Source organism: Scylla paramamosain, chromosome 6 (genome assembly GCF_035594125.1).
Source record: "Scylla paramamosain isolate STU-SP2022 chromosome 6, ASM3559412v1, whole genome shotgun sequence".
In the NCBI taxonomy this organism is placed as follows: domain Eukaryota; kingdom Metazoa; phylum Arthropoda; class Malacostraca; order Decapoda; family Portunidae; genus Scylla; species Scylla paramamosain.
Window position 1 is genome coordinate 3638098 of NC_087156.1, and position 15829 is coordinate 3653926.

Consider the following 15829-nt stretch of genomic DNA (forward strand, 5'->3'; position numbering starts at 1 on the left):
TAAGTTAAATAAGCTCTGCTTACAGTACATAAAACAATACAAGCTGGCAGAATTTTAAGTGTCAGTACCAGGACCCTGATGCCTCATGCTTACAAAAGGGATGCTACAGCAGTGCCACTGAGCATTGAAAATCCAAATAGTACCAAATAACATTACTGTACATAATGGTTCAAAACCATTTAGTCAATAATAATTCCAAAACATTACTTTCATTGTTAACAGGCTTCTAATATTTGCTACATTATGAACAAAATGTTCACCCTTGGCCAGCTACTCCACTTCCTACCCTTATCCAGTCTATCAGTACTGAAGAGGTTTGTCACTCTACACTCTCTGGCCTCAGTGTCTTGGGTTAGTGAGTGAGTACTCCAAGATATTTGGAGTGTGCAGGTTTTCAATAGTAATTCCAGAGTACATTTGACAAAAATGATGAGCTCAGAATTTAGAAGGTTCAAAATATTATAGAATCTCTGGGATTCAGGTGGGGTGACACTTAGCCACTTACATCATCTGATTGCACAGGTCTGCTTACTTTCTTCATTATGTCAAGTAGATGTTTCAGGAACACACTTCAGAGTCATCATCATGCAGATCTTGAATGCAGCACAAGTCACAGATAAGACCAAAGGAGATAAGTTACATGCATGAAACATGACAGATGTCATGATGGGATGATGTGAATGAAAATGAGAATGGTGGCATGGGTTAGATGGCACAGGAAATGTAAAATGGAGTGACTGAGTGGGAAAAACATAGAATACTGAGGTAGTTTGGACATATGATATGAATGGATGACAATGAGTCTGTGATGAGAGAGAGAGAGAGAGAGAACATATGAATGAAAGACAATATAGGAGAGGGAGACTACCAATAAAATGTCTAAAACAGATCAGAGAGAGAGAGAGAGAGAGAGAGAGAGAGAGAGAGAGAGAGAGAGAGAGAGAGAGAGAGAGAGAGAGAGAGAGAGAGAGAGAGAGAGAGAGAGAGAGAGAGAGAGAGAGAGAGAGAGAGGCAACATTTTGATTATGCAATGAGGAAGAAAAGGAAAAACAGTAACTTTTCTGCTAGTCATCAGCTTAGGAAAAATCCTCAGAGGGACTCAAGCACTGCAGGTACAGTTAGGTGGATTCATAGTTATGTGTGTGTGTGTGTGTGTGTGTGTGTGTTTACTTAAAAATTGCTGTAGAGAAGAGCTTCAAAACAGGTTTCTATAACATGAAAAGCAAATAAAAAAAAAAACAGTGACGAATAGTGTGGTCAGTGAGGATTGGTCCCCTTCCCACTAGGCAAAGATGTGAGGGAATGTTTGTAGGTGTGATTAGTATGAAGATTTTTCTGCATTTATTGTACATCCAATTACATTTTAAAATCATGGATGTTCCTTAATTGCACCATTCCTACCTTCAAATCTTCCTAATTATCAATACTTCTGTTTAAGAAATTATAATTTATATGAACTATCTAAACATTTAATTCTTTCTTATTTTGTACTATATTCTCATCATCACACTCCTATGTCTACCATTCCAGCCCCTGTATCCCTTTAAATATCTCAATTTTTCTTCTTAAATAACAACTTTTGCCAGAAATTACTGTCCTGGTGAGAGCTTAGAGCTCATCTATAAACTCCTGCTAAAGGTAAAGATAAGACCTTTTACACAACACACTCACTCTTCATCCCCTTACTCAGGAAGTGAAAGATTTTTACTCATCAGCAAAAACCTACAGCAATCAAAAGGACATGAACCTCAAAATATTATCACTGAGCTAACAAAGTGTGTGTGTGTGTGTGTGTGTGTGTGTGTGTGTGTGTGTGTGTGTGTGTGTGTGTGTGTGTGTGTGTGTGTGTGTGTGTGTGTGTGTGTGTGTGTGTAAGAGTGCAAATGTGTGGTACAAAATAAGTAAAATGACAAGATTATTGTATAAAGTAACCGGGTGAGTATGTTATATACACTACATTTATAGCCTAAAAAACACAGTATTTCTTAGTGTCCCTTCTCTTCTGTTGCTCTCCTTGTACCTTCAACTCAGCTTCTTTAAACTTTTGTAGTTCTGACTTTTTGGCTTGTAGTTTAGTGTTTATTATACCAAGTGCAGCTTTGTTATTGCTTTGGCGAAGTTTTGCCTTTTCCATCTTTTGCACTTCCTTTTCTAGCTGTCGAATATTTTCACTGATCTGATAGTTTTTCATGTTCAGGTTTTTAGCAGTATCCTTCTGCAGAACAGTTGAACATATATTCACAGATGGTTTTTGCTTGAGGTCATCAGCATCATCTTCAGAGGTGTGACCTAAAACAGAAAGAATCATCTTAGCTAATTACACTTGATATTGTAATTATCATTGATGTTCTTCTTTCCTGTGATAATAAGAGCAACATCAAAATTTATTGTCACTTTTGGTACCTTCATAATCATTATCATCATCAACAGATAACAATGAACATTGTAGTAGAGTCAAGATTGGACATTCAATGTCTGTTTAAATAGTCATAAATAGAATGTTTAGAGAAATGGAGCATTCAGCCTCCTTCACAGCATTCATCTTTACAGAGAAAGCTGTTAATAATTATCAAACATATAAAATAGATTCTTCTAGCATGGTGCAGTCACTACACTAATAATAGAAACAACATGAATATATTCATAAGAGATGGTTTATCAAATTATCTTTTAAAAACGCCTGTCAGTCTACATCAGTTACATCCTTATACCTATGTTCTCACTACAAGCCACGCTGTGTTACATTACATTATGCTACACTTCCCTAAATATCACTGCCTTGAATCAACAAAATACTTAGTCTTTCATTTCATTGCATTACATTGTATTACATTATAATGCATTACCTTTCCCTCCAAGCTTTTTATTGATGATGTCAAATACAGATGTCTGCTTCCTCAGTCTCTCTGCAACCTGAGCTGATTTAGCTTCTTCTTTTCTTTTCTCTCTATCAAGTCGTTTTTCAACTTCTAGCAACTCTTCACCATTGGATGCTTCTCGAAGTTCCATACAGCGATCTATAAGAACACAATACTTTCACTGCAATTTGTCCTCTTCCGCACAAGATAAACAACACTCAAGAAACAAGAATAAACAAAAAAGTAGCAAAATAAAAATTAGGCACAAATATGGTAAAACTATCATTAAATATTCAATAAAAAACAAAATGAACAATGTCTTGACACAGATTCTTAAGGTGGGTTTCCACAGGGCTGTTTTTCCATCCGGCTGCTTGCAGCCACCCAGAGCAGCTGGCATGTTACATCTGAAACCATTCACACAGTTGAGAGCAGCCACTGGCTCACTAGCTGCTGAATCAGAAATTAAACAATCAAGATGGAGTCCTCCTTCAATGAGCTGGTTGCTATAGTTGTGATTTTGCTGTGCTTGAAGAAAAAGCAAAAGAAGAAATGGTTGTGGACTTGTTTCTGGTCTATATAGCCTTGCAGGCTGTGGTGCTCATAATGCCTTCTGGTAAACACATGCTGGGCTGCTGGCTTTCTCAGTGACATTGTAAACAAACCAATTTCACATCTATTTTCCAAAAAATTTGATAAATAAATTTAATTATTTTATTTATTTATTGTATATAATACAATAAATACAGTTAATGGTTATTACTAAAACACTTTCCAACAATATTCCTCCTATTTCCAATTTTATATTTATAGTTGTTCTCATTTGACCCCAGAAAAAAGCCGGGAAGGCAACCGATCAGACTGACAGAGCAGTTTCCCGGCTGGTCCGGCAATTCTGCAAATCCTGGCTGCATTTCACTCCCGGCTGCATATTCCCAGCTAAAAGCAACTGTGAATTTTCCCTCGCAAACCTGTGTAAACCCACCTTTATTTAGACTTACATGCATATATCACCTCATGCACAATGTCTAGAAGGACTGATTTTTTTTTAGGAAACCAGGAGCTGAGAAATAAGACTGGAAGCATGTAGGCCTAAATGAGTCATGGGTGCATTTATCCAAAAGGGAGGTCCAACACAAAATTTCAAGGAATATCATGTTACTTCAGTAACATGATATTCGATAACAATAACAATAAGGGATTACATTGACACTAATATCATCAATGTGCAATGGGGCAAAACAAATCCTGTATCTGAAAGTATTCTGGAGAGAGAGAGAGAGAGAGAGAGAGAGAGAGAGAGAGAGAGAGAGAGAGAGAGAGAGAGAGAGAGAGAGAGAGAGAGAGAGAGAGAGAGAGAGAGAGAGAGAGAGAGAGAGAGAGAGAGAGAGAGAGAGAGAGAGAGAGAGAGAGAGAGAGTACTAAAAGACCACACAGGAATATAACTGCTCATACTGAAGTGATACTACTTGCCTATAAGAAGGAAGACATTGCTCAGTGTCATGTACTGACAATGGGGAAGGCATTAATTATAATACTCAACTCACTATGTAGCTTAGTTTATAACTGACTGTCTAAATAACTAAGAATATTTTCCCTTGTGTAAAAGTCAGATAAGTGTTGTAAAATCACCCTCCTGGACACCAATCAATCTGACAGCCTTATATGCTTGGTTTACAATCTAACCAAACCTCTTGTCCTATCCACTCCTATGCTGATGATACCACTCTGCACTTTTCCATGTCTTTTCATAGATGTCCAACCCTCCAGGAAATAAATAGCTAAAGCAGAGAAGCCACATAATGGCTGACTGATCTCTCTAAAATTTCTGATTGGGGCAGAGCAAACTTGGTATTGTTCAGTGCCTCAAAAACTCAATTCCTCCATTTATCAACTTGACACAACCTTCCAGACAACTATCCCCTCTTCCTCAATGACACTCAACTGTCCACCTTTTCTACACTGAACATACTCGGTCTGTTTTTACTTATATTCTAAACTGGAAACTTCATATCTCATCTCGTCAAAACAGCTTCTATGAAGTTAGGCGTTCTGAGTCATCTTCGCCAGTTTTTCTCGCCTCCCCAAGCTCCTAACTCTGTACAGGGGCCTTATCTATCCATGTATGCTTCACATGTATAGGGGGGTTCTACTCATACTGCTCTTTTAGATAGGGTGGAATCAGAGAGGGTGGAATCAAAAGCTTTTCATTTTATCAACTCCTCTCCTCTAACTAACTGTCTTCAGCCTCTCTCACATCACTGCAATGTTGCATCTCTTACTATCTTCTATTGCTATTTTAACACAAACTGCTCTTTTGATCTTGTTGACTGCATGCCTCCCTTCCTCCCACAGCCTCGCTGCATAAGACTTTCTTCTTTCTCGCACCCCTATTCTGTCGACCTTTCTAATCTAAGAGTTAACCAGTATTCTCAGTTATTCATCCCTTACTCTGGTAAACTCTGAAACTGCCCATCTGATTCTGTACTTTCTCCATCCTAAGACTTGAACTCTTTCAAGATGTTTATCCTCTACTATTTGATCATTCTACTTGTCATTTCTTCTTTGGAAAATGGCATTTGAGTGGGCCTTTTTTATTCCAAATTTTTGTTGCCCTTGGTGAATGCCTCTTTTACATATATATATATATATATATATATATATATATATATATATATATATATATATATATATATATATATAAAGCTAGACAGTGACTGTTTACCAGAAAGGTAGCTGATGGCAGTACAAAATGTGGTGAAAATAGACATATCCATGTTATATTTTTGCATCAAATTATTGACATTTTTTATTTATTTATTATTATTTTTTTCACGTAGGAGGGGCATACTCTAGACATCTACATATGCATGCCTATTTTCTGTTACTGAGGTAAGTTTTTTTTACTGCCTTATGTTCCCTAATATCAGACACAACCAATTAGCCAGCAGGAACTCCAATGAATGGCCACAGTGGAAAACAAGCACTGGTGGGAAACATAGAGGCAGCACTGCTAATGACAAAAAATGGCAGGCATGGAGCTGAATGAAATTTTTTGAATTATTTTAATTTTTTTTCAAAGAAAACTCTAGACTGTTTGGCATTCAAACTGGTAAAATATCATACTGCAGGAATTCTTCTGGATGGTGTGATGGTATGGTACTGAATGACATCCTAATAGCAGCCACGTTAGACCAATGGTGCCTACCTAAAGAAACTCCCTGAGGATACACATAGGCAGTCACAGGCTCCACACGTCCCTCTCCTTCACGACCCAGACCGGTGCCCACTACATAACCCATCTTCATCATCAACTTGGATCCAATGCCCTGGTGAGAAGGAATTACCATCAGGCATCTGCTTAAATAGCATGTCCACATTTAACCTGCACTCAGACACTAAGCTTTCACATGCACTTACTCTTTCAGCATTGCAACTCAATAAACATTCTTTCAATAAACATGAGCAGTTTAAGATAGTGAACAATTATATTTGTATATATCCTATAATGAAATCTCCATGTTCTAGCATGATATGAATTATGAAATGCTTACATTAAATAAACAAAAACATACTTTAGTGTACTTTTCCCATTCTCCAAGCCGACATGATAAAGAATTCTGGCACCAGTTTGCACTTGGGATAAAGATTTGCCCTTCATCATCACTGCTGTCTGGGCTTGTGTCTTTGGTGAACTCAGGCCCCTTCAACATCTGAGAATGGAATATCTATGAGCACAAAATGAATGGATGTGTTTGTGTAAGTGTAAGGGAAATTTATATATTCATCTGGTTGTAATATAAAGGGCTTGACCTCAGGACTAAATTGAAGCTGCTTAATAAGAGTTGTGTAAATTTAGCAAAAATCTACCATGGCACATATAATGCATATTCTTGATTTTGTTACCTTTCTGCTTGAGAGAGTCAATACTTAAGTAGATAAATACAGTATACATATAAACATAATTTAAGAAAAATAATAAAAATCAACAGATCACCTCAGCATCATCATAATCATCATCACTATTTTGTTCCACACTGTCCTCACAACAAAGAGGAACAAGCTGCATTGCTGTCACTTCTGCAATCTCCTTGTTCTTGTCATACTTAATGCAGAATGCTGATCTGTCTTCCAGAATGTCCTGTACAGTTGCATTTGTCCAGAGATCACTGCTGTGCTGCACCAACACACGGCTGCCAGGTACTAAAGCATCATAATCTGGATCTCTGAAAAAATTTTGAAACATAAAATTGCTATACACTTCTGGAATACATGATTCAATCCAATATCCAGTGTCATACCAAATGCCTGATCCCTAAAGCTAAAAAAGAGGTCAACTTAAAAGAATTCTATGTAGGTATTTATGTCTCATTCCCCCTCTGTAGCATTAAGTTAATACTGAGATTTTGATCAGTAGGCAGGATAAATTGGCTGTGACTGAACCCTTCACATGATTCAGTGAATATACAAATGCGACATTTCCAATGAGGCAAAGATCACTCAGGACTGCTTCACTTTCACTCTCCTGTCACTACATACATGAGTATCTGTGCTTTCAAAAAGGTGGTGAAATGACTGTCTGACTTTTAAAATTACATATATGTGGTGAAATGACTGTCTGACTTTTAAAAATACATATATATCATCTTAAAAACCATTTTATGCATTCTTCTGTCCATCTCATGAATTATATTATCTTAAACTGTTAGTTTATCTACACACATTCATATAACTGATTTAAATTTCTGATTTGTTGTCTTGTTGCAGAAAGTAAGCAACTAAGGGATGAGTTCACAGCCCTCTCACTTCTTACAACTCACACAGTACAGATACAATTGAGCGACCTGTGTCTGAGGGCTGGCTGTATGGATACCTGACAATGCTAACCACAAAACATAGTGACATGCATTACAAAGTAGAGGGCAGTAGAGTCACCAGAAATAGAATATGATGCCTGTTCCTGAAAACTCTCTCCAAAGGAATGGCCATGACAGCAATCCATAGGGAAGCAACTGGCTCTCTCGCAAATGGGAAACACATTGGGGACAATTATCACAGCCAGCTAACAGCGATTCATGCCATGGTTATATTAGCAACAACCAGTGCTCTGTGGCAGGTAGGTCCAAGACACCTCTGTGTCCCAGAACTACAGCCAGCAGTTTTCACACCAGACATCACCTCACACCACAACTAGCCACATCCAGGCTCACCATGAAGAAGGTGCCAAAGATTTGTACATGACTTCCAATAGGATACAGAAGCTATTTTCATGTTAACTGCATGCCTCCCCTCCTCCCATGGCCTTGCTGCACACACTTTCTTTCTCTCACTGCTATTCTGTCCATTTCTCTAATGTAATAGTTAACCAATATTCTCAATCATTCATCCCTTTCTCTGGCAAACTCTGGAACTCCCTATCTGCTTCTGTATTTTGACCTTCCTGTGACTTGAATTCCTTCAAGAGTGAGGTTTCAAGGCACTTATCCTTAAATTTTTTACTACCACTTTGGACCCTATTCAGGGATCGGCATCTCAATGGGCTTTTTTTTATTGGATTTTTGTTGCCCTTGGCTGGTGTTCCTCCTACATAAAAAAAAAGTGTTATACCTATATTCCTTTATTTCTGATACGGGAACAACTTTTCCATGAGAGAAGCGACACTTGTCCTCTGAGTACTTGCAGTGGCCCGAGAGGAAGAAGCGGCAGGTAAGCATTTGTGTAGAGGTTGGCTGACTATACAGTACTTTCACCTGGAATACAGTTTATCAAGTAAGAAAATATAAGGAAAAGTTACTAGGTTTATAAAATTTTCAGTTTTAGTCTTCTAAAGAAAACCACATTAAAGAAATGGTACAAAAATACACTTTAATGCTTACCTCTGGATTTCCTAAGTTAATGTTTCCTTCATCCTCTGTAACCAGACTGAGGATGACAACATTGTGATAGGAGAGACCTCCCCACTTCTCTGTGAAAGGTGCTCTGTAATGATTTCCTACCATTGCTTCAAGTTCCTCTTTTGAAAATTTTGCAGTTTCTTCCTCAGGCACATCTTCTCCTACTATGGCTGCAATTTCAGACTGAAGAAAAAAATAATATAAAAAAAACTGCTTTAAACAAAACTGTTATGAAATATTTGCTTCCTTTGAAAATCTAAGGATAGCAGAGAAGACAGACTGAATGTGCACTTTGTATTTATCCCCAAAGCAACAGTCAAAACTCTATTCAGCTGTTTCTGTCTGTCTTCATGGGTATACATATAATTAAGAAATTTCTTGTAAATGAAATTCATCATGTCCATACAGGAGGTACTGTACATTACCTTGAAAAGTGCAAATTCATCATCTAGATTGTTGTCTTCATTTGTATTATTAGATGGACTGATGCTTTCTGTGGCTTGTTCTTTGCTGTTGGATCCTCTGTCACCCTTTACTTCATCACTGAGTGGCTGCTGGTTCAACTGTTGTAGTGTAAGCTCAAGAAGCTGCAGAAGGTTGGCTTGCAATTCTTTCAGTTGATTTTTATCTTCATTTCCAGCAGCTGCAAGTGCCTCTTCAATTTGCTGCAACTAAATCAAAATTATCCCATTAATTTTATATAATTACAACTTATCTGTTGATGAGGTTTGTATCTTAAATCATGATATGCTCTCTCTCTCTCTCTCTCTCTCTCTCTCTCTCTCTCTCTCTCTCTCTCTCTCTCTCTCTCTCTCTCTCTCTCTCTCTCTCTTCCCTACTTCAGCACTCCTGTCACAGGATTCTTTCTGACTGGGAAAAATGGTGATTAATGTCAGTTATTAATAAATATCCTGGTGACAAGAACATACATCACACAAGATGAAACAAAATTACAATTCCAGAAAGAAACATTGAAACTCACCTGTTTCTGATACACTTCTATGGATGCCAATAATTCCTCTGCAGTCATGATTATTTGTTAGGTATTATTCTCTTCCCACAGGGCTTCATCACCATATTTTCATGCTTGATATCTGAAATTGTGCATACCTCTATATATATATATATATAGAGAGAGAGAGAGAGAGAGAGAGAGAGAGAGAGAGAGAGAGAGAGAGAGAGAGAGAGAGAGAGAGAGAGAGAGAGAGAGAGAGAGAGAGAGAGAGAGAGAGAGAGAGCAGGGAAAGCATCCAGAGTTCTTTCTTTTCTTCAATTTATTACTTGCAATGTTTCACCTTCACAGAAGGCATCTTCAGGCTAAAATATATAATTATATTTAATACAATATAAAAAGATATAATTTAAAAAATAAGAGCAAAAGATAATAACATATAAGGGGCACGATAAAAGTAAAAACAAAAAACCAACATATGTATGATGGTGGGTCACATTGTTAACTAAAAAAATAAAATGAAAAGCAGCAAATATAACATAGGGAGGTTTCAAGAGAGGGAGGTTTCAAGACACTTATCCACCAATTTTTGACCACTGCTTTGACCCTTTAAAGGGACTGGCATTTCAGTGGGCATTTTTTTTATTAGATTTTTGTTGCCCTTGGCCAGTATCCTTCCTACATAAAAAAAAAAAAAAAAAAAAAAAAAAAAAAAAAAAAAAAAAACAGTGATATGTGTTGGAAAAACTAACTTGGTGTGCACTTGCTGGTAGAAGGGTGAGGAGTAACAGAGCCTTCTACCGGAAAGTGCACACGAGGTTAGTTTTTCCAACACCTATCACTATTGCTCCATATATTATATTTGCTGCTTTTTTTATTTGATTTTTTTTAGTTAACAATGTGACCCACCGTCATACATGTTGGTTTTTTATTTTTACTTTTTCTATCATGCCCCTTGCGTGTTATTATTTTTTGCTCTTATTTTTTAAATTGTATCTTTTTATACTGTATTAAATATAATGATATATTTTAGCCTGAAGATGCCTTCTGTGAAGGTAAAACCCTGCAAGTAATAAAGTGAAGAAAAGAAAGAACTCTGGATGCTTTCCCTGCTCACCTCTATTATATCTTGGAACTTCGTAATCTCTCTCTCTCTCTCTCTCTCTCTCTCTCTCTCTCTCTCTCTCTCTCTCTCTCTCTCTCTCTCTCTCTCTCTATATATATATATATATATATATATATATATATATATATATATATATATATATATATATATATATATATATATATATATATATATATATATACATACATACATACATACATACATACATGCATACATACATACATACATACATATATATATATATATATATATATATATATATATATATATATATATATATATATATATATATATATATATATATATATATATATATATATATATATATATATATATATATATATATATATTACACACACACACACACACACACACATAGGTGGGCGTTATCACAATAAATTATCAAGATAATTTATCACGATAATGATATAGGGTTATCAGTTGTCCTATAATTATTTTTCCTGCATTATTAATTCATCGGTATCACCAATACTTTTGGTTCCAAACTAGCAATAATCAATAATTTTAGTTTTTGGAACATAAGCATGTTGAAGTTTTTAACTTTCAAAATCTAATGTAGTTATTTTACTTAAAACAGTACTTTTCACTAGTGAAGCGACAGGATAAACATTGATTTTTTATTTTTTTCCTTGATTTTTCTAAGTTTTCTAAGATAAAGATATAAATAAAAATTTTGATTTATCCATTTTTTACTAAAAATATCAATACCATTATCACTAGTATTGGGATTTTGGATTTATCAATTTATCAGCAATTGGTTATCGGGCAACAAATTTATTGCCAGTTATTGATTATCAGTTATCGCCAATAAGGTTATTGTTATCGATTTATCGGTTATCATGATAAATTTTCTATCTACCTACTATCTATCTATATTTATATCTATCTATCTATCTATCTATCTATCTATCTATCTATCTATCTATCTATCTATATATATATATATATATATATATATATATATATATATATATATATATATATATATATATATATATATATATATATATATATATATATATATATATATATATTTCTGAATTTTATTGTAAGTACTTGTATAATGGCACACTCAAAGGAACAATTTTGAATCAACTCACTATCAGTGACATCAGTTTGTTGTGAATCTAATTCTACACAAGTTAAATCTGGACTTTTGATATAACCCTGAAAATTATGTTGAACGCTTTGCAGGGACTGCAGTGCCAGCACGTAGACCATGGATGAAGTGATACTGGATATTGAGGAGGTGTCTATAAAGCAAAAGAAGTGATAGATGAGATTCACACAATAACCACATGGTTTGGAAAACTGCCATCAGGTCACAATGGCTCATCCAGCTAGACATGAAGCATGGCCTTCAAAATGATAACAATGATGATGTTATGCTAAACATTGTTCACAAACTGGATAGTAATGGATAGTCCAGAGCTGGCAGCCAGCTGGTAACTGCAAGTATGACACAAAGTTGTATGACAAGGTAGACCAGTCTATGAAAGGTGATCAAAGATGATAACTAGGTGCTCAAAATACACATGAGCTGCCTTGTGTAACTCAACTAGACCTCATTTAATTACTTGTCATGTAATATATCCACTTCAGTGTAGTACATAACCATACACTGTGGGGTGACAGCATGCACTGATGTGTAACAAACCAAATGCATATTTTGAGACACTGAGAAATTAGTCTAATAGTTTAAGGCATGAGAGAGGAAAAGTCTGGGATTGATGACAGTCATGTAACCTGGGTACTACAGGCTATATCCCAATCAAGTTGCAACAATCTCTGAGATCCACTGAAGCTTGGCTGGCCATGGCTGTCCTACCACTACTGATGGCCAAACAGATACCAGGGATGATATTGAAATAAAGCTAGTGTTCTTCTCTGATGTGTGTGTGTGTATATATATATATATATATATATATATATATATATATATATATATATATATATATATATATATATATATATATATATATATATATATAGTATTATGGTTGCTGAATGTAATCCAGTATGCAATATCTTCTGCAAACTTACAGATGCTTAAACAGGATTAGAAAATCAGGTGCTGGAAGTGCCACACCCACGTGTGTGATGGATAGTTGGGCACTGGTCTACCCTGGTGAAGGCGTGTTCGTCCGTGCATGCATGTGTCACATCTGTTGCACAAATGTGTAATTAGTCACAGTGATCAGTTCTTTTGTTTGAGAATGCAACCACTGGCCAATCAAAAAATACAGAATTAATTTAGCCAGTCATGGCGTTTTATTTCACCCTGTGGAGGGAGAAGCAGCTCAATTTGAAATATTTGAATTAGTCTGAGGAAGACGTCTGTCATCGGGTGTCGCATTGATTATTTCCAGTGCATTGTCAGATTTTATGAAGATAAATAAGGTAATGACTTCATATTCATTTCTTGGTCTTGCCAGTTGGATTAGGGTAGGCAAATTTGGTTAGGTTAAATCACTTTAGTTAGGTTAGGTTGTTAGTTTAGTTAGGTTACATTAGTTTGGTTAGGTTAGGTTAGTTTAGTTTAGTTAATTAGGTTAGATTAGTTTATTAGGTTAAGTTAGTTTGGTTAGATTAGGTTGGGTTAGGTGGTGGTGGTGGTGTCAACACCCTGCTGGCAGCCATGGGCAAGTGGGAATATTGTGTGTGTTACTGCTGTGTTACTTATTTGTGAGGATGAAACTATTTTTTCTGATAGATTTCAGTCAGTTTTGTATTAATCTGCTTTTCATTTTTACCACAAAACATTAGTTTCTGATGGGGTGTTGGGGAGGGTGGGTTAAAAATAAAAACTAATGATTTGCGGGAAAACCAACATATAGATTAATTCAAAACAGGCCTAAAACTACTGGAAAAATAGTTTAGTCAGGAAAACAGTAGGCTAGCTTTATCTCAATATTCCCCAATACCAGTTCTTCCCAGTGCCAAAATGGTCACCAGTGCAGATCTGTCACCCAGCCAACCATCCCACCATGTGAGGACAATAAAGCAGTCCATATAATCGTCCACATTGTTAAAAAGTATAGAAGCCAGTCAGGAGGCAGAGCATTATGTGGTGAAGAGCACACATAGACCATCTTAAGCCATCTCATCCCCTCCCAAAACTTACTCGCCAGCACAGCAACTAATAATTAAGAGACCATGAATTTAGGCTTCAGAAATACTCTCTCTCTCTCTCTCTCTCTCAATGTGCCCAGAAAAGAAGGCAGGAAAGATATATGGAAATCTACACATGGAAAACACTAGAAAAAATGGTCCCCAATCCAGCAGCGGGATCCATAGAAGACCATTATAATGACAAGACAGGAAGACAGTGATATCACTTCCCAGCCAGCAGGCATCTCACAAAGGCAAAACACAACCTTCACCATCATGGGTCCTCAAAATTTTAACTGTCTTCCAAAAGATTTGAGGAATCTGACCAACTGTTCTGTTGCAAAATTCAAGAAGAGACTGGACTTGTTCTTATGTAGCCTGCCAGATGAACCACAGGTACGGGGCTACACCCACCTAAACAGGGCAGGCTCAAACTCTATACATGACTAGCTGAAACTAATGAAGTGGGACACTGGACCAGGAAGCAATAATGGGCCACCACGGCTGTGACACATGAACCTCTCACTATCAAGTTATCACGTAAGTCTGCCTGCGGATGCTATTTTTTTATTATTTTTCTTTTTTTTACTGATATACATGTATTTTAAATCACTTCAATGACAATTTCTCAGAATAAAAAAAAAAAATGTGGTTTTCATTTCAGGGGACGGGGACAAGGGGTTTCCCACAATGAGTAATTTCCTGGGAGATTGTCAAAATTCATCCTCACTGACCTGCTTGTTGTTGTTGTTGTGGTGGTGGTGGAAGGGTAGGGTGATGGAAGGGAGAGGGTGGTCTTGATCCTGATCTTAATAATGAAGGAGTTTATAATAGCTTCTGCAAAGAAAGATAAAAACAAGTAAATAAATACTATAAAAAATAAAAAAATCAAAGTGTCCACTCTTCCATTAATTCTTACATCTTGCACACCACATTCCATCTAAAAAATTCTTCGTTGCCTAATACTACCTCCTTCCTACTTCCTACATATTGCATACCCGTACCACATTCCCTTCAAGAACGCCTACACTGCCTAATACTACCACTAATTCCTACATTTTGCTTACCACATTCCCTCCTTCCTTCATTGCCTAACACTGTACCACTAACTCCTGCATCTTGCATACCACATTCCATCCAAGAACTCCTTCATTGCCTGAATCATCTCCTATGTACTGGTGGTCAATTTGTATCCTGATATTAAGGGTGCAAATGGCATGATTTTTCTCAACACTAAATGGCAAATACATACAGGTAACTGACACAGAAAGAGAAGAGGGTGGAGGAATCTGTAGAAGAAATAGGTATAACTAGAGATTTAATATACTAAAAGGTTCTTAATTCAATGTTGAAGTGTGACAGATTTCAAAATAAATCCTAAGAGACAAGTAAAAATGACAACAACCTAATAAGAAGTAATACAACTACAAACAGATGACAAGAAGATGATGTCTTTGTAAGAGGCTTATCCTAAAGCCTGCCAAAAGTGGCTCTGCAGGACATGGAACTCTGTGTTGAAGATTCTTGGAAGTACTTTGAAAAGAAGTGAATGTTTGATGAAAAATAAATTACTTCTTATTCTTTTTAATTATTATTATTATTATTTTTTTTTTTTACTCACCCCTCACCACTTTCTCTACAAGTACCCCTTCATTGCTACAACCATCATACCACTCTGGTCTGTATTCCTGGTGACTTGCAGAGCACATTCCAAGTACTCCTTCACAGCCACAATTATCTTAGTTTTATTTCATTGTACTAAAGTAGCCAGCAGCCATTATCTCTGCTCCATCTCTATCACATTTTTTTTTCATATTCCCACACCATGTGTTCTACTGCTTCATTTCCTCCTCCATCACACATCTAG

The 15829-nt window shown here is 36.3% G+C and overlaps 1 protein-coding gene across 6 annotated transcripts; it reads right to left on the reverse strand.

The window, feature by feature from the left end:
* Window positions 1-1330: 1330 nt before the first annotated feature.
* LOC135101220 (zinc finger CCCH-type with G patch domain-containing protein-like) lies at window positions 1331-14781 on the reverse strand. Of its 6 annotated transcripts, XM_064004847.1 has the most exons (12): window positions 14697-14781; window positions 12895-13016; window positions 11952-12104; window positions 9735-9846; window positions 9178-9423; window positions 8735-8935; window positions 8466-8608; window positions 6856-7084; window positions 6434-6571; window positions 6067-6187; window positions 2847-3017; window positions 1331-2289 (listed from the first exon to the last, which is right to left on the reverse strand). In XM_064004847.1, exons 4-12 carry the CDS (start codon window positions 9780-9782, stop codon window positions 1967-1969), a joined length of 1620 nt encoding a protein of 539 aa, XP_063860917.1. In that variant the 5' UTR covers window positions 9783-9846; window positions 11952-12104; window positions 12895-13016; window positions 14697-14781; the 3' UTR covers window positions 1331-1966. The 6 variants fall into 6 exon arrangements, with proteins under 6 accessions (XP_063860917.1, XP_063860914.1, XP_063860915.1 ...); XM_064004844.1 differs by lacking the exon at window positions 11952-12104 and having other exon boundaries at window positions 14697-14780; XM_064004845.1 differs by lacking the exons at window positions 11952-12104; window positions 14697-14781 and adding an exon at window positions 14377-14401.
* Between the last annotated feature and the right edge of the window lie 1048 nt (window positions 14782-15829).